At 41.3% G+C, this 19,632-nt stretch overlaps 1 protein-coding gene across 3 annotated transcripts; it reads left to right on the forward strand.

Moving 5' to 3' along the window:
- The first annotated feature begins 366 nt into the window (after nucleotides 1-366).
- On the forward strand, nucleotides 367-13,055 carry hic1 (hypermethylated in cancer 1). Of its 3 annotated transcripts, none has more exons than XM_084717933.1 (2): nucleotides 367-583; nucleotides 8,830-13,055. In XM_084717933.1, the coding sequence occupies exons 1-2, from the start codon at nucleotides 524-526 to the stop codon at nucleotides 11,065-11,067; spliced, it is 2,298 nt and encodes a 765-aa protein (XP_084574059.1). In that variant the 5' UTR covers nucleotides 367-523; the 3' UTR covers nucleotides 11,068-13,055. The 3 variants fall into 3 exon arrangements, with proteins under 3 accessions (XP_084574059.1, XP_084574058.1, XP_084574057.1); XM_084717932.1 differs by having other exon boundaries at nucleotides 8,846-13,055; XM_084717931.1 differs by lacking the exon at nucleotides 367-583 and adding an exon at nucleotides 1,577-2,235 and having other exon boundaries at nucleotides 8,846-13,055.
- Nucleotides 13,056-19,632: the final 6,577 nt, after the last annotated feature.

A 19,632-nucleotide genomic window follows, 5' to 3' on the forward strand; every position in this document is an offset into this window, starting at 1 on the left:
AAAATGATGGCTCACCTGAATTTACTTACCTTTAGTTTGCAAAAAGTTGACCAGTTTTTTTTTAATTTTTTTTTTGCTGACAAGAGTCGTCAATAACCCGATGTGAACATTAACACCTGATCAATATCACTTGACTTCCTGTTCATGAGCTGCTCACACATTAGCGGTCTTATCTTTCCTACTTTATAATCTCCCCTCATATCACTGCTCATCATGTCCTCCTTGATCGCTCCAGAGGGACGATATTACGGTGGGACTCGTTGCCGCGGAGGAGCACACCTCTGGGTGTCGCTGTGCGCGTAAAGTCTCCGCTGGCGGCAGGTTTTGGTCCGAGTGGACCCAACACAGTCTGAAGTGTCAGATCAGTCTTGTTAACACGTGAGAAATTTCAGTGTAGGGAAGCGGGTGAAAGAAGGAGAAAACCGGGACGGAGAGAAGGAGGGAGAGGACCGCAGAAAAAATAATACGCGGAAGAGAAGTTTGGAGAGAGGAGCTAGACTCGGAGGAAACAGCGGAGGTCCTAATGAGGGAATGCCGAAAAGGAGAGCAGACATACGGCCCGAGCACCAGACATGAGTCCGAGGTAAGACAGACTCTGATGCGGATGACATCCATGCAGCAGACGAGTGATCAGACATTGTCATGATGAGTGGCCTTTAGTGGATCACAGTGATGAGTTCAGGCACGTTATAACGCGTTTTTACGTTTTGAGCGGATGGTCCTGATGTAGCCCTCCGTGTACAGACACATCTTGAGCATCTGGATCATATGGGCACGTCGGGTTTAAAGCTGATCTTAGGCTACTTTAATTTTTTCCCCCTCTATTTTTTAATCTTCATATATGCGTAATTAAAATCATCCAAGACACTGGAGGCCATTTTCCGCGTAAATGTTGTCGTAAAGTGAAAAATAAACGCACAATCTTATGAAAGCCACATAAAATAAAAAAGGTTTTAATCATTTTAAATTAATACTGAATGGGATGAATGCATAAGTCTACTGAAGAAAAGAGAAACTAGCTAAAAGAAATTTGGGAAGCAATTCTCTTGAAGACAAAATAACGTGCAAAGGGCTATGTGTTACATTTTTATTACATATATCAATCTATTGTGTGAAGGGTAAATACTCTAAGTTTTGAAGGAGACACACTAATGTTATTGTGTTGCCAGTTTTAGGACACTTTTATCTGCCTGTTTAGAAGTAATACTATTCACTCTGATGTCCAGGTGAAAGTCACAGCAGGTGTTTTACCTGAGAGCGACAGAGAGAAAGAGAGACAGATGCATTTTAAAGTGGTTTGTCAAACCTTTTTTTAGTTTCCACTTAGCTAATTGTGCTCTTTAAGTGAAGCCAGAGGGCCCATTAAAGCGTCAAATTTGTGCAAGTCTTCTCAGGGGAGGTCTGCACGCAGGGGAGGTGAAAAAGACACCTCAATTTAACCTTTACTTCATAAAAGTCTACAGTTACAGAAAACCAACTGCAGTGAATTTATTTCGCTAACACACACAATATTGTGATCGGATTCGCGTTAATTTTGGCCTCATGCAGGGACAAATTAAAATTAAAGATGGCGGTGCTAAAGTTTAATTCCTCGAAGTTTATTTGACATGCAAAGTTTGAACAACTCCTGATGTTTCCAACATAAAACTCTTCTCTGAAGGTTTAGGTGATAAACACGCAACATATATGCGCATGTATACACTGGCTGCCTGTCTCTTTAAGACGATGTGTTGAGAAGTTCAAGTCGGGGTCACTTGAAGTTCCTGCCCTCGATTTTACCTTTTAGTTTTATTATAGACTGACATCACACGGGGCGCTAAAACACTTAAGGCGCATAGAGGCTCCATTATCATCCCGGTGCGCGTTATTGCTCCGACTCAAAAATAGCTAAGGAAATTACCAGAAAAAAAAAAAAAATAGGAGGAAACTGATGCTGGTCGAATCACGTATTTTTTATAGCAGGGGATGAGAGAAAGAGAGGGGAGGAGAGACACAGAGAAAAGTAGGGAGAGAGAGGGAGGAAAGTGGGTGGGAGGACGGACCTAAAGGAGCGACAAGAAATTCATATCAATTAATAATCATAAAAAAAGAGCTGGCAGACGCGCTCGGAAAACTGGCATGGTTTTTTGGAGGCTGGCAGTTCAAAGCTGAAACGTCAGATATGACTCCTGGAGACTGCTGAGATGATCATTAAGGGAGACTTAGATCGGATGGCAGAAGACATCGGGCATGCAGGTAAGAGGAGCTGATAGATCTGCTGCTGCTGCTGCTGCTGCAGACATGCAGGCACCCAAACAAGAGCAGGGAGAGGATGACATTATGGTTTTTATCCATTAAGCTGGACAGTGCGTGCTATCTATTTTTTTTTTATTAAATTATTGAGATATTAGTAGAATTAGTTTGACCTCGTTCTGTTCCAGAATAATTTGGATGTAAATAAGAAATGCTCCGCTTAGTCTTTTAAACGCATTTAATTCGAGTCGGTTAAAAACATTCATTTTTTATTTCAAATAATTAATTAAAAATGAAGCAGGATGATCTGTAAAATTCCTCAGAATCAGTGTGGTGTAATGGCGAGTTCAGATCTAACATCACGCTTCAAAAATCTGTAAAACGTTTCGATTAACAAAACTCTCCCCCAAGTCATATTTTTGAACATGATTTTTCTTTCGTGTGAATTTTAGAATAATATTTTTCACACGCTTGTTGAGCTCTTTCAATATTTTTTGAACTCGTAATATAGCAGTTAAAGGGATCATCGACCTCTGTTGAAAGGGAACTTCAACTTCTGTTATCCTGTAATAAATATTGAAAGGAAGTGCAGCAAAATCATAAACATGAAACAGGCCTATCACAGTGCGTAATAATACCAGACATAGACACACTAAATTGTGTTATTATAGGAATATTTCGAGGGATTTTTAGTGCATGAATTCCTGCTTTCCGAGATTTTGTATCCATGTAAGAAATAGATGCTTCTCAGCGCTGTTGACAGGTCTAAAGAAGAAACAGCTGTCTGATATACACCTTAAAGTCCTGCAATGGGCTGAATATGGTCTGTTTCTGGAGGTGATTTAAGGCTCTTTTTTGTCAGAGATAAAAGGTGAAGAAGGTTTTAAAGGATGAGGCGGGCAGGACTCGGTTTTACTGTGCAACAAGTGAGGACGGCGACACACGAAGTCAGCAGAGGACTCGATGCTTCGATTGCAAAACGCGACGTGACGTGCGCCTCAGACGTTAGACAGTGGCATTAAAACGAACCATCGATGAACCGTGACGCAGGCAAATTAAACAGTAAATTTAGTTTAATGGTCAAATAGATGTAAAGTGTATTAATCATCAGAGCGTAGGAGAAGAAATTAGAAATAAGTGCAAATAAAATTTATGTCTGCTGCAAAACCTGCACCATGTTAAATGACTGTTATCTAAAAAACGACAATTTACCCTGTTAATACTTAAATATAAATGTTGATTACAATATCATATTAATGTGATTGATCTCCTGTTTAAATAGACGCTAGATTAAGCTGTGTTACTCTCATACCTTCCACTGTATTTTAATAATGATAATAATAATAATAATAATTATAATTATAATGCTAACTTTATTTATGCATTGCATTTTAAAAAGTGTTAACAAAGTGCTTTTCTTTGTAAGTGTGTGATGATTTATTTTAGATGTGCGATTATAGCAATCACACAGGAAACTGACTCTTATTCTCCATGATGTGTTTGCTGACTGACTAAAACTCAACTTTTTCACCCACCATGGGCGCTACTGCTGCATTTGCGCTTCAGGATGCAGTTTGTCTAACTAAAACTGTCATTTAATGCATGTAAAGCCTCTACAGCCACTTGAGAGCCACAAAAGATCACCAAAAAGAAATTCTCAGTTTGATTAAAGTAATATAAAACTACAGCAAAATATCTTCTTGCAAATTTACACTGCAGTGTTTCCTCATAAATTGAACATGGGCTGTATGTGAACATGGTCAAATGGGCTCTAAAATAAACAAGGCGACGTGAGCATGGGCAGCAAATTGAAATGAAAGAAAATAAAATGTCAGCACACAACGTTTTAAGCAGATGTCTGGAGTGTTTATGTGACTGAGGCTGCAATGTCGAGGTAGGAAGTTTAGTCTCCCGCTACACCCCAAACCACAGAAGTGACAAAACAGACAAAACCCAGGGACAATGAATATTAATCTAATGCAAATAACTGGATGCCATCACCGTAAAATACATACATCACCATCAGCTAAGTTCCCTCAGCAGGCTGACGGCTCATTAAAAAGACGAAGGCTATCAGATGGAAACAGCCCGGCATCCCAGAGGGACTCGAGTAACCTTCTCTCAGGCGACTGGACTGTTTGTGCAAAATGATTTAACATAACAAAACCAAACAAAGCAAACTGTAGAGCAAGCTTTAAATGTGTTTACGCCAACATTACATGCAGCCTTGCTTTAAGATGTGTTCTCTTACTAAATATCTTTGAAATCATACATAGCTTCCTAACAGGATGCAGTGAGGTTGCACATGTTATCCAGATCAAGAGTTTTATAAAACATGTTTTACTGCTCACGTTTTACATCAAACAGTGAGCTCAGATATTTTAAGAGGTGAGTTGTAGCTTCTGAAGAGACTCGTTCTGATCACAGCGAGAGAGAAGAGATCCTCTTGGTGAGAAACCCACAGCTACTTTGACTGCTGTTACCACAAGACAAAACAGCAAGAAAAAATAATTTGTTGCAGGTTGCAGGTGCACAGAAATGTTGCTTTGTACATGAGGGGTTTTTTTCCCTTGCATCACAAAAGATTTTATAAAATTTGCAATGATATATTAAATGTAGATTTAAATGTCTGTAATTAAAAGAAATATGTTGCCATAAATCAAGATATAAATTAGACTTTATTTTCTGCACCTGCACTGCATTCACGTATGCAGCGCTGTAGACCGCATACTGACGAGAATGTACTCTGATATTTTGTGTGTGCGTGTGTTGGTACACAGCGTGTCACCATGCTACGCACAGTTACCATCATCAGTAGGCTTAACGCTCCTTAATGCAAAAAGTTCAGCAAGTTGTGGAAAGTTCTTGGCGTATTCCTCATTTCTAAACACGTTTGATCTGACAATGCTGAAATTTATAGTAAAATATGACTGTTGAGTAATCAAAGCCAGACAGAAACCAGAAGTGGAAACACTTTAGATGACAACTGGGGACATGATGGAGTGTAAACCCACCTAAACCTGCCATACCCGCCCTTTGATTCATAGTGTTTCTTTATTTTTTTTTTTTTAGATCTTTATGAACAGGTAATAAGAAATAAATAGCATACAAGTCATACACATTGAGTGAGGACAGCACCTTTCAAAATAAAATCCAAAATGTATATTTTTATGAAGATTTTGTATATTTTTAAGGATCGTGATCACCAGCTGGAGGTCATACTTTTTCCATAATCAGTGATGACATTTGCCTCTGATGTTTTAGGCCTGATACTGAACATGCATTCACAAAAACACACCGCTAAACCCCACCAATGCGTGACCTTGAGTTTTAGGAATATGCAGTGCTGCACTGCAAGAGAAGAAAACACAGATTTTTGCTCAGGATCCCCCAGAATTCCTCTGCAACTTCTTCGTCAAGGTGTTTTTTAAATTTAGAGTCATACTTCCCTATTCTCAAGCTGAGCGCGTCCACTGAATGAAATAAACAAGAAGTGAATGAGCTGGTGTCAGGAAGAGCATGATCAGACAGATGACATGATATTTATTTAGTTGCTTGTTTCCCATCAGCGAGACGAAGCCCTTAGGGACAGTTTGAGACGTTTAATCTCATAAGTAAACTATCCTCAGATGCCACTGGTTGAACAATACATGCTGTTTCATGCATGCAGCTGATACAGTTTATTTTAGGCTTGATGGAACAATTAGTGTTGATATTTGAGTGTGTGTCCGTACGTGTGTGTGCGCATTAGATCCCTGGAGCTCTTCTCAACGAAGAGTATTGAACCATGTAATGCTGATTTACATCCCGTGCGCACAGTGTTCCTTATATGACTGAGGCAGACAGGGGAGCCGAAAAAAGACCTATCTTTTTTTGGATGTGTCCTCCTTCCCCCCACAGGTTTATACCTGCTGTTCATCATACTTGTGAAACATTCATCCCTCGCTTTGTTTAAAACTCGGCACACCACTTCTGGAATACTTTATCAGGAAACCAGCAGCAGTTACAAAGTATATATCTGCGGTTCCCTGAATTTTGTTCTTTCTCTGTTTTTGCTCGCTCGCAGAGGAAGTTGAACCCGAAGACTTGAATTTCTGATAATGAGAAAACCACTGCAACCGTTCACCTTTTAGCAAAAGTTCACTTACACTGAGTGGCCTTCAAATGCACTTCCCGCATTTAAGTTTTGCTCTCTGCCTGTTCCGTCAGGTGGAAGCTATGAATTAAACATGATTATGTTAATATTTAAGGCATAAATTACAGATAAATTAATAAAAAGGCAACATAATCAAATTGTAAATCTGTAATTATGAGTTTGCATAAGAATTAAAGCTGCAGAGATTTGATGATTACCCAATCAGTCGATCCAAAGGAAACTAGTAGCCAACTTTTTTTTTTTTTGATAATCAAGCCTTTTGGTGTTGGAAACAGAAAGTGACTCCTAAGTCAAGCAGTACAACTGTGCCCTCAGTGTAACAAGCACCCATGATTCTGCAGTAACTTGTATGCATGTGTGTGACTGTGTAGCTGTTAAGATGTGTCCACATTAGAGCTGCAATGATTTGTCAATTTGGCATTGGAAATAAGTTGCCAACTATATGGATCATTTCAATCATCTTTCAAGCAAAAATGTTGAACTCTTGCTCGTTCCCGCTTCTTAAATGTGAGGATCTGCTGCTTTTCTTTGTCAGTTAAGACAGTAAATGAAGACTCTTTGGATCAAAAGAAACAATTTAGAGATGTCACAATTTTTTCACACCTGATTGGGCAATTAATTGTGAAAATAATCGGCAGATTAGTCAATAATGAAAATATTTGTTACTTGCAGTCCTAATGATAATGCAATTAAATTAAGTTGTGCTGAGTTTCAGAAGAAAATCTGCCATTAATTAATGAATCTACATTAATCCTCATCAATTGTAACTAACAATTATTTTTGTATCAATTAATCTGTCAATCAATTTCTTGATTGACTGATTAGTTGTTTGGTCCATAAAATGTCAAAAAATGCCAAAGCCAAGAGGACGTTCTCCAATGTCTTTGTTTTTATTGTATTGATATTGTGGTATGAGACTTAAAATCGTTTTGGATTTTGGATATTACGATATGTGTGAAAAGTGGGGTCTTTTCATGGTTTTAAAGGCTGTGTTGGCTTAAAGGGATAGTTCACCCAAAAATGAGAATTCAGTTGTTATGTACTCACCGTCACGCTGATTGATGGTCGGGTTAAAACACTGCTGGAGTTTCACAGGAAAACAGCATTACACAATCTCCCAGACAATGGAAGTGAATAGTGACCAGTTTTCAACTGGAATATAACAACAGAAAAAAAACAAAAAAAAAAAAATAAAATGCCAACATACTGCTCGTCTGGTGTAAGCCAAGTCTCCTAAAGTCCCGACACGCCAAGTTGACTTGAAAGACGTCATTTACACCATGTTTTAACCTAAATCTGCAAATGTGTAGATCCTAAGCTTGGAGCCACATTCATGTGTGCGTGCAGTGTCTGAACTGGAGGCATGCGGTGTGACTGTGTCCGAACTGCATGTCTGGGCATTAGGACACTTGGATTAGACCAGACGAGGAGTATGGAGGCATTTTATTATTTTTTTTTTTTAGTTGCTTTTTTTTTCATTTGAAGACTGGTCTGCTTTCACTTTAATTGTTTGCGAAATTCTGCAGTGCTTTATTCCTGTGAAACTCCTGCAGTGTTTCGTGGGCTAAAAAAAATAAACCTGAAACCTGACCTTCAGCTGGCATGAAGATAAATAGATAATTGACTTTTCACAACGTAGCCTGAAAAAATATCAAAGCATATCGCCTAGTTAATATTGTGTTTACTGTCATGGGGGACTAACAAAAACTATTCACATTTGAGAAACTAAAATCAGAGAATGTTGTATATTTAATTAAAAAATGACTCAAAATGATGAATTATCAAAATAGCTGGTGATTAATTTAGTAGTTGACAACTAATTGATGAATAGACTAATTGTTGCAGCTAAAATCCTCATAAATGTATCAGTATGCAAAGGCTATTTTTGTTTCCACAAATGCTAGTTTCTTTAAAGACTTTTATTTTGGCAATCAAATCTTTTGGTGCTTAAATAAGGCTGCAATTATGCTTACTTTCATTATTGTTTGATCTGAAGATTATTTTCATGATTAACTGATTAATTGTAGGAAAATGCTCATCACAATTTCTCAGAGACCAAAGTGACGTCTTCAAATCTTTATCTTTATTATTTGTCACAACACTCCCAAGCCCAAAGTCTTTTCACTTACTATCATAAATGACAAATAAAAGCAGAAAAAACATGCAAATGTTTTACATTATTGCTTGAAAAATCACAGCAATTAATTGATCGATTAATTCTCTTGTGATCCACATATTGATGAATTGATTAATTGACTAATCATTGTGGCTATATACTCAAACCTCTCAAGTATGTGTATATTTGTCTGATGTGTGAATCATAACTTTTCATAGACTATTTACATGAAATGAATTAATAATCATTCTTGTGATGCAGAAAATGACACTTTAATTGTGTTCTTGTGTATGGAAAATGCTGACTGCCACATGACATTTTACAGATATCTGTTGTTTCAGGTGGCGGACTGAAGACGATGCTGGGTGCCATGGAAGTTCCAAGTCATGCTAGGGATCTCCTCCTGCAGCTCAACAGCCAGCGAACCAAGGGCTTCCTGTGTGATGTTATCATTGTGGTGCAGAACGCCCTCTTCAGAGCTCACAAGAACATTTTGGCTGCCAGCAGCCTCTACTTGAAATCTCTGGTGGTCCATGACAATCTCATCAACCTCGACCACGAGATGGTGAGTCCAGGGGTCTTCAGGGTCATTCTGGACTATATCTACACGGGCCGTCTCAGTGATGGGGACCCCACTTCTCCCACTGAACCCAATCTAGGGGCTGTCTTAGCAGCAGCCAGCTACCTGCAGCTGCTCGACTTGGTGGCTTTGTGCAAAAAGAAGCTGAAAAGAAATGGCAAGTACCCTCCCCGCCCAGGCCCTGCATTTTTGCCCTACCCAAAGATGGGGCCCAACATGGGTTTAGGGAGTGGCAGGTATAGAGTTTCCACTCCTGTCATTCAGTCCTGCCCTCCAGTAGGATTGCTGAACAGCCATGGGGCCCGGGCACCACCACTAGAGGAGCTAGTTCCCCATCGACTGCCGCTCCATGCAGGGGAGCTGTACGCCCCCACCTCCACCCAGGGCTCTCAGGTGTTCCCGTCCCTGCAGTCAGCTCTGCCTGCCCAGCTCGGCCGCTCGGCCCACCCAGATAGAAACTGCTCCCCCAGCTATGGCCTTGATCTGTCCAAGAAAAGCCCCAACTCCCAGTCCCAGCACACACCATCCCACTCCCATCTGGCAAACACTCACAACGACGAAGAGCGAGACGGGACTCTGAGTGGTCACACCAGTCCCATGCAGGGGGCCAACGGACGGGCCTTCCCCTCAGAAAAAATGGAGTCGACTGACCAGCCGAGCTCCCTCACTCCTCCTCCTTTCCCCCATCTCAACCAGCCTCTTGCCCCACACCTCCCCCACCTGCACCGCTCAGGCTCCCAGGGCACAGACCGCTACCCCTGCCCTCCGAGCCCAGACACCCCGACGGAAGGCGGAGAGGCAGGCAGAGAAATGGGCAACATCTACCGCTGGGTGAAGCATGAGCCACTGTCATACACAGCTGAGGATGAAGATGAAGATGAGGATGAGGAGGAAGGGGGTGAAAACGGCGAACAGCATCATAATCATCACAAGGCTGGGGAGGAGAGTGAAGGGGTGGACGATAAGAGTGGCTCAGGCACAGAGGAGACGGGCAGCAGTGAAGGTCGTCCGTCCCCGCCCGGATCCATGGGGAGGTTCCACATGCCGTACGAGCCGGAGAGCTTCGGGGACAATCTGTACGTCTGTATCCCCTGTGACAAAGGGTTCCCGAGCTCCGAGCAGCTCAACGCACACGTGGAGACGCACACAGAAGAAGAGCTGTACGGCAACTCTGGTGGTGAGATGGGAAACAGCAATAACAGCAGCACCAAAAACATGAGCAGTAACACAAACGGCTACGGGAGCCTGAACAGCAGCAACAGTTTGAACAGTCTGTCCCATCTGGAGAACAAGTCCAACCAGGGGCTGAGCTCAGGGGGCCTCGGGGAAATGATCCGACCCTACCGCTGCTCCTCCTGCGAGAAGTCCTACAAAGATCCAGCCACCCTGCGCCAGCATGAGAAGACCCACTGGCTGACCCGGCCGTACCCCTGCAGCATCTGCGGCAAGAAGTTCACGCAGCGCGGCACCATGACACGCCACATGCGGAGCCACCTGGGCCTCAAACCCTTCGCCTGTGACTCCTGTGGCATGCGCTTCACCCGGCAGTACCGTCTCACTGAGCACATGCGTATCCACTCAGGGGAGAAGCCCTACGAATGTCAGGTGTGTGGAGGAAAGTTTGCTCAGCAGCGCAACCTCATCAGCCACATGAAGATGCACAGCAGTGGAGGGACCGCCGGGGGCCTGACCACAGATGGGAAACTGAAGCTGGACTTTACTGAGGGCATCTACCCTCTTAGTAAATACACAGCTGAGCATCTGGGGCTGAAGCAGGAGAAAGCCAACGAGCTCCTTCTTCAAGCACAGCAGCAACTGGTAGCTGATGCAAAGGCCATGGAGAGCCTGTACCCACTGTCCAAACTGGCCTCGGAGCACCTGGGCCTCTCCCATGACAAGATGGATGTCCTGGGCCAGCCCCTCCCGCCTCCCCCACAGGCCCTCTCTGAAGCCCGTACCATTGACCGCTACTCCCCCAGCTAAGACCATCACAATTCAGTCTGTGCACACACAACTCGCAGTATTCAAAAGCCATTCACCTCAACTCAGTATCTCCTCTGCACCTCAGACTCAGGCCAGAAGGAACTGGTCTGTTGAAGCACACCAAAGTGTGTAGACTGTAAGTGCCTTTCTATGCATCTAATGTATCTTAAAGTCCTCCTTCGTAAAGGAGCTCTGTGCTACTCCGTGACCAAAGGACACTCACTCAAAGAAGTACAGTATTTATGTACCGTGTATGCAAACAAACATTTATGAAAAAAAAAATTACAGCCATTGAGCCAAAGTGACAAATTGAAAGCCAAAAATTGTTTTATTTATTTTTGTATTATGGTGAAGTCCAAAGAGAAACTGTTGCAAGGAAATGTTGCAATCTGACCCTAAACCTGTGTACAAAAGCTTGTGTACAAAAAAAAAGAGAAAAGAAAAAGCACATAAGGACAAGATTCAGGGTTTCGGTCCAGACCTGAGCGGAACTTTTACCAAACGAATAAGCCAACTCTTATGGACTTTAAAATAATGGGAGGATATATTTTTCTTTTTTTTTTCTGTTTTTGGGGTACTGGACAATTTATGTATCTCACTCTCCAGCTTGTTCCAAAGTCGCAAGGAAAATGACGAAAGCAGCAGCATTTTGGTAAAGTCTCCTCTGCTTTATTTTCTCCACATTTTGTTTAAAGTAATCCACTCACTCAGCATATTTGTGCAGATCGAGGCTCATACTATATGACAGTAATGGTAGCTTAATCAACCTTGTAACCCTTTTTGAGCTAAAACTTCCTTTGCATTTTGACTAACATCCTTTTAGCTTTCAGTTGTTATTGAGATGCAGTCAGCACAGCCCTGTGATCTCATAACTGGGACATGATTGCACATACCCAACTGATGACACACTAATCCCTGCTCATGATGAGTGGAGCTTCATCTCATGGTGTAGACGAAGCATGGGTGTAGCCTCTGACATTATGTGTAATATTTACAATTGTGGCAGGGAGAGAGGCAGGGACCAGGTCAGAACTAATGACACAGAAATCTGTCATTTACTGTCAAGAGTGATTACTCCATTCACAGCAGCCCTTATGATTAATTGTGTTGCGGCAGGAGTCAGATGCTGTGCTGCCGCTCCACTGTCCGACCTCTCATTTGACCTCCCTCCCCTGTAGTCTGTTGTCTGGGAGCCCTGCTACTGTTGACAGGCCAAAGTGAGTGCTGCACTCAGCCCCTTTGCCTTAAAGGGATAGTTCGGATTATTTGATTTAGTGTTCTATGAGGTACTTATCAATAATCAGTATATTACCAGCACGGAAGCTAAGCAATGAACTGCTGTGGATGGGGTGAGCAACAAAAAGTCTTTAAGCCACTTAAACAAATAAAAAAAAATCAGTCTAAGGTGTACACTGTATTTACAATATTTTCACTGGTTGACATCGGACAGCTGTTTCTGATGAGAACCAACCAAACTCCATAGGCGAAATCAGGAATTTTACCTCGCAGCAAACAGGAGTTGCTTGTCTACCGCTGCCTTGATCTGTTAGTTTGTGTGCTTTATTTAGTGACTTGTGGTGTTTTAAAAGTTAACTTAGGATTCGCCAAAGTGGCACAATAACACAACAGATTGAGGCAGTGGCATACCAGCAACTCCTGTGTTCTGTAAAATTACTGATTTCGCTCATGGAGTTTGGTTGGTTTGGAGAGAGTGATAGAAAGGGCTGTCTGATGGCAAGATAAAGCAGCACATTTTTTAAGTGGCTGAAATGCCTTTTGTTTCTGACCCTGTCCACAGCAGGTCACTGCTTACTTTCTGTGTTGGTTCTCCTCTCTGCTTCTTCAAACTGGAGTCATGTCGACCACCATCAACTGTAGGTAATACACTGATTATTAGAGCTGCAATGATTAGTCAATCAATTGTACATTTTAAAATCAATTGCCAGCTATTTTGCTAATTAATTTTCACTTTGAGTATTTTTTTAAGAAAAGAAATGACAATAAATTGAACATCTTTGGAGTGTGGTCAAAACAAGACATTTGAGGATGTTATCTCAGGCTTTGGGCAACACTAATCAACATTTTTAAAATAAAAATAATGCTTAGTTGCAGCCCTACTAACAATCAAGAAGTACTCCATACAACTCCACTTCAAATAATCCAAACTATCCCTTTAAAAATGGTTCACACGCCACACACATGCACACAGGCACCCTCTACACACACACATAGCGAGCTGCTAATCTGTCTGCGATATGAACATAAGAAGGGGTTTGTGGGTCTTCCCTGGAAGCCAGCAGGGTGAGCAGCACACCCCAGCTGCTGTGCCTCGGTAATCCCTGTGAAATCTCACTTTCTCCTGGACAATTCGCACTGCTCGCCGGCATGATGTCCCATTTCATGCCTGCCATCTTACCCCTCTGATCCACTTATTAACATCATACCCGAGCCTAGCAAATGTCTCCGCAGGCCTCGCCTCCCTCCCTTCTTCCCTTCCACGCTGGTATCAAATGCGGAAACAAAGAATGACATATTTCTGTGTTGGCTGACCAGCAGTTCCTCCAGCTTTGAAAACAAAAGAGCACTTAAAGGTTGCGGGTAGACGGCACATTTTTGTCTTTCAGTGTTTGTTCCAAAAAACATGCTGGCCTTTTTCTTTTTTTTTCTCCTTTTTTTCCACTTTTTCTGGTCCTTTATTCAGATTAGAAATGTCTGACCACTATAGTGCCAATGCCAACCTCAGTGGGTGAATGTGAAGACTAAAGCCATAAATACACTGTGATAGACGTAGTGAATCTTAAAGGCTTAGAAAAAAAATAACAGACAATGTGCCTGATTGTTTTTTTTTGAAATGTAACAATAATTTAAGGGCTTCTTCCTCTCTGTAGCATATGATCATATCAAACATGTTGTTTTCTGTCACTTAAATTTTCTTTATTTTGATTTTTTTTTTTACTGAAAGCAGCGCACGTGAAACTGGTGCTTACCTCAGGACTGAACCCAGCATGGGGACGCTAAGCTTTACTAAACCTTCAAATAACATTGTCAGCACACACACACAAATTTACAGACACATGCACACACTCACACACTTTTTTATTTTCTTATTAACAGGGCAGTAGTCCTGTGTTAAACCTGTGGTTATTTCTGTGTTTATACATTTCTTGTTACAGTTTTATGGTGGAGAGATAACATGTGATATTAACATTTTTTTTTTTTTGTATTTCTTTTTTATTATGCGGTATACATTTTCTATTGTGTTTGTCCTCGAAGAGGCTTGTGCCGGTCTGACCAAATCCATTGTTGTATAACATAAGGCAAAGTCATTTTGGTGGCATCTTAACTGGCTATTTGTGAATTTCTGAACCACACTTCAGTGAGTAAGCATGGTGGTATTGATCTTTGGTTTCAACCACACGTACAGTAAAGTCTAAGTGACAAAAGTAGAGTTTTGAAATGTATTACCAGCACTTCCTTAAACAGACGAGCAGCGGCTTTGCTGGTATGAAAACCAGCTTCATATTGTTTCACCTCTTTTTCTCCAGAGGTCAGTGAACTTTAGATGAGATTCAGGCTGAAGGCGAACATGCACACAAACACACAGCTTGTTTGGGATGTTGCTTCGAGCTTTGGGATTCTTTTGTTTAGCTCTATAACAAATAACAGAAGCATTATTAACAGTGAGAACTTGGTCCACAAACATGTGCAGACTACAGCTGCGACTATTAGTTTATTAATGATTGAAAGACAGTTAATTTGCAATTTGGCCAGGTGCAATATCCAAAACACAGAAGCTGCAATTTTTTGATAAGGGAAAAATGTGAGAAAATAGTATTATAATGATGTTTGCCTGTTTGCCCTGGCAGTATTTTTTTTTTTAACCATATCATGCAGCCCTCTAACTGATTAATTGTTTCACATTTACTGGTTCCAGCTTCTTAAATGTGAGGATTTGCTGCTTTTCTCTGTCATGTATGGCAGTCATTGAGGAGTCTTTGTTTTTGTTGTTTCGTATGGTTGGTTCGACAAAAGAATAAAATTTGAAGATGTCACCTTGGGCTGTAGGAGATTGTAATAAGCATTTTTCACTTTTATTTGTAATTTTATAGGCTAAATATGGGTGTCATGATTCTCCAAATCCATGATTTGATGTGAATTTTGATTTAAACATATTTTTGAGTCATGATTAGATTAATAGATCATTGGTTTTATGCCCTGACAAATGTTTACATTTTATAATTCATCTTTAAAAAGATAGAAAGGTGCAGCTAAAGGTCACCAGTAAGCTCTGCTGTGTCATCTCTGAAGTGGTGATTTGATTTGTTTTTTCTAAAGAAGAAATGATTTGATTTCGAATTGACACCTGTAAGACGAAACCATTAAACAGTTAATCCTGAAAGTAATCCTTACTTGCAGCCCTGGTGCTTACGTGTTAAAAATGTAAGAACAGGCGGATGTCAGTCGTGGGAATTTCAGTTCCCTCACACCCTCTCATTCACTGGTTTAAATGAAAATGTGTCTCCTCCTGTTCTCTGCCTTACACCATTAAAATAACACAAAGTGTTTCCACTGTCACTCCAAATCTGTGCAGGAGGGAAGAGCGAAGATAATGTCTGAACATCTCTGTAGGATGTTTGAAATGTGCTACACTGCATTAATGTGTATGACAGACAGAGGGGGAGGTCTGTGCATCTATAGAAAGGGGAAGCGTTGGCTTGTCTGTTTGTGTGTCCCCGTGCTGTTCAGGCGAATGAAGGGGCTGCTAATGCATGTCCTGGGAATAGGGCTGGTGTGAAGGAGAAGAGCTGAGGAGCAGGAAGTGAACTTTTGGCTGGCGTGTCGTGTTGAGCAGGATGTGCCGTGTGTTTCTGCTCAGAGGCAGATAGAGAGACGGAGAATGGGGAGGGAGAGGAGCAGGGAGAACGCAGCGGGGTGGACGCGAGCCATTGTCTCAGTATGAAAGCCTGTTCGTACTTCTAAAACTCTCCATTCAGAAAACAAGTCAACTGTATCTTCTCTTTTCCTTCCCCTTTCTGCTCTTTGGGAATAAACCTCTGCTCAGTATCACGGTGATAACGACATCGTGGGCTTTCAAGGGCTCCACGGTGAGGAAGCCATTCAGACATTTTGTTACAATTTGAGGATGTTGTGGATTTAATTTTTTTTGGCATCTTTTAGTGAAACATTTTCTCCATATGTCTATAGTTTGAGCATTTTTTGAAAATTAGGGCAGGGCCGATCAATACGAAGGGCCTGGAAACTGTAATGTAAATCATAATTTAAAAAATTGGCAGTATTTCTTTTGCTCTGTGGTTGATTCAATTAGTAAAATTACAAGAGTCTTGTTTCAATTAACTAGTGTAGCCACTCACCCCATGGGGTTTTATGCCATATGCCTTTGTTAATGTTATTTATACGACACACCAACCCAGAAAACCCCTCAGTGCCACCAGAGCGGTTAAGATGAAGATGTTTTGAAAGTAATATAATCAGGCATTTGAAACAATTTATTAGTTACATTAATTGATGTAATGGAAATTAATAAATGCACATATAAATGAGTGCACCAACTTTTTATTTTGTTTTATTTTTTAGGTCATGTCATTCCTTCCTAATGTTGTTATGGCAACTATCCCAGGCCCGTAACTTTTATAACACTAACAATATAGACGTAAAAAACGATCTGGACGAGTTCCAGTGGCTGTGCGTAGACCAAAAAAGGGATTTAGGGTTTAATGTACAAAAATGCAAAGTATGCCTTTAAGCTTTCTACCAGCGGCAGCAGCAGCCCGGGGTCACCTGTGTGACTCTGACAGTCCTGATCTGCAGTCATAGCGCTGTTTGACATTTATTGTATTTCATGATGTGTGCCAAAAAGACTGAAGCACTTAGCAGACATCACAGATCGTTCAAAACAAAACCCAGCGACACGATCTTTGTAGTTTCTCAGCTAAGTTTCTGACCAACTTTGACTTTGCCTTGTTAAAGCCATTATTATCTGTGTGGTTAATCACGAGAAAGCACAGTGCAGACATGCCACTATTGTCCAGTGTACATATTTCTTTTTATGAGGACTCATTTTAATGTAAGCTAGAGACAAATAATATCAATAATCAAGCCTGGTTTTGGCGTTGGAACAAAAAAACTAATACAAATGTGCCTTCAGTATAACAAGTATCAGTTATCAGTGATTCTGCAATAACTTGTATGCATGTGTGTGTGTGTGTGAGTGAGTGTGCGGGGGTTCAGATGTGTCCACATGAGAGCTGCAACGATTAGGTGACCAAAAGAAAATTAGTTGCCAACTATTTTACTAATTGATTTCAGTCACTTTTCAAACAAAAATGTAAAACATTTGCTGATTCCAGCTTCTTAAATGTGAGGACTTGATGTTTTTCTTTGGCATTTATGATAGCAAGTGACAGTGTAAGTGTACGCTACATTTAGAATATTTTCAGTGCTTTATTTTGCTATCAGACAGGCGTTTCCAATGGGAAACTGGTGTTATACAAGCCAGATATCATTCTCTTCAATTCAACTAGAGTCCATAGGCGAAATCAGTAATTTTACCTTGCAGAACACAGGAGCTGCAAGTAAATCCCCACCCCACCAGTTTGTTTGTGTTATTGTGTGACTTTGGTCTTTTAAAAGGTTAGATTGGATTCGCCAAAGTCACACTGTAACACAAGCAAACTAACAAATTGAGGCAGCGGTAGACCAGCAGCTCCTGTGGTCTGTGAGGTAAAATGACTGAATTTGCCTATGGAGTGTGGTTTGTTTTTTGAGCATGATATTTGGTTCACATAAACGAAAAGGCTCTCTGACGTCGAGGTTAAGTGGTGAAAATATTCTAAATATAGCGTCCACTTAAACTGATATTTATTTGCCGATCCCAGCTTCATTCATTGCTGTTTTTCCTTGTCATTTCTGATAGTAAATGAAGAGTCTTTTGATTGTTGGTTGGACAAAAGAGGCAATTTGAAGACATTACTTTGGGCTCTGGGAAATTTTATGAGCATTTTTCACTTTTTTTGACATTTTATAGATGAAACAATTAATCAGTTAATTATCAAAAATAATTGGCAAATTAATCGATAATCAAAATAAGGGTTAGTTGCATCCCTAGTCCACGTAGTGCACCTGTCCATCTCCATGTCTGAGCGTCTTTCCCACAGTGTAGCAGGCCGAAGTACAAGGGAGAGATTTGACACTTTCAAGAGTCTTTATTACAAGCAGCTGCTTCAGATTTATTTCCCCGAACTGCACTTTTCTGGAAAAATCATTGTATTGTGATTTTTTATTACTCTTATGATCCCCTAGAAGTCCCACAATTGCCTTTCCTCTGGCACTTTGCTTCCTCCGCTCTCCTCCTCTTCCTCCCTCCAGTGCAGAGCTTGGCCACGCTCATTCGCCGCCCTCGTTACCTCAAAGCACAGCTCCCCTCCTCACCTCTCTCTGTCCCGTCTCTCCTCTTCTTACACTCCACACAAACCGCTGACCCACAGCGCCCACCGCCTCCTCCTCCTCTCCTCCCCCTCCTCTCCCTCCCATGATCCACTTACTTCCAGCTGTTTTTCATGCTGAAGAAGACAGTTGTCTAAATGTTTATGTGAAGAGCTACTTTCTTTTTCTTTAAGCCCTGATCAATTTCCAAAATGAACTTTGTGGCATGTGTTAAAATACAGCAGATGACTGGGTCTGACATGGTTATTGTATTCTGATCCTCGTGGCCAAGAGACGGCTTACGAAAAGGGAGATTAAAGACAGCATATCGTTGTACAGGAAATGCAGAATAATGTGAGGGGAAATGTTCGGGGGGAAAATATGCTCAGAAAGATGCCAGTAAAGTAAACATGTATGAAATTGCACAATTGAGCCGGGGCCTCGGCTGCACCAGCCAAGTCATGCACTGAGAGATGGAGAGAACAAGTAAAAGAGAAGAGTTGAGAGGAGGAGGAGAAGCAGAAACACAGGGAAAAATGGCTTGTGCTTAAGAGTAAATAATAAAGAAAAGCTGGTTGCTTTGTTCGTCTGTTCACCTCGATTTCATTTCCCTCTAGTGAGGAAATGAATTTTTTTCTTTGCCTCTTCATTGTTGATCGCCGCAGGTCATTGTCAAGGATTTTTTTTTAAGTTAATGTTCATGTCAGCGTGCCCTCAGAGATGTCATCCTTTTTTCCAGGCCTAACAATTATCACCCAATCAGCAGATGACCCACAGTAGGCTCTTTGTAGTCGAATTAGGGATGGGGGGTGTTCTGGCCGCTCATGTCGTCCTCCATCTGTTTGGCTTGGCTCTCTGTTTCTGTCTCTACCTTGAACACATGAACACAAGACAGACTTAAGTGGCTTGAATCTTTTTTAGTTTACAGTGTGCAACTTCTGCTCCAGAGGTTTAAGCTTCAAAGACAAACAAAAGAGCAAGGAATTTTGAAGAGTGAAAGTTGGTTGAGGGAGGAAGATTTGATTGTATATCTCACACACACACACGCACACACACACACACACACATGGACATACACCCACAGCTGGATGGCAGACTGCTGCTCCAGATTAGGTCAGATTT

The sequence above is a fragment of the Lutjanus erythropterus genome, chromosome 4 (assembly GCF_056507025.1).
Source record: "Lutjanus erythropterus isolate fLutEry1 chromosome 4, fLutEry1.hap2, whole genome shotgun sequence".
Lineage (NCBI taxonomy): Eukaryota > Metazoa > Chordata > Actinopteri > Lutjaniformes > Lutjanidae > Lutjanus > Lutjanus erythropterus.

Coding starts and splice junctions, on each gene's coding strand:
- hic1 (XM_084717933.1), top strand. CDS start 524: ATGAGGGAATGCCGAAAAGGAGAGCAGACATACGGCCCGAGCACCAGA. Junction 584..8,829: donor GCACCAGACATGAGTCCGAG/GTAAGACAGACT, acceptor GACATTTTACAG/ATATCTGTTGTTTCAGGTGG.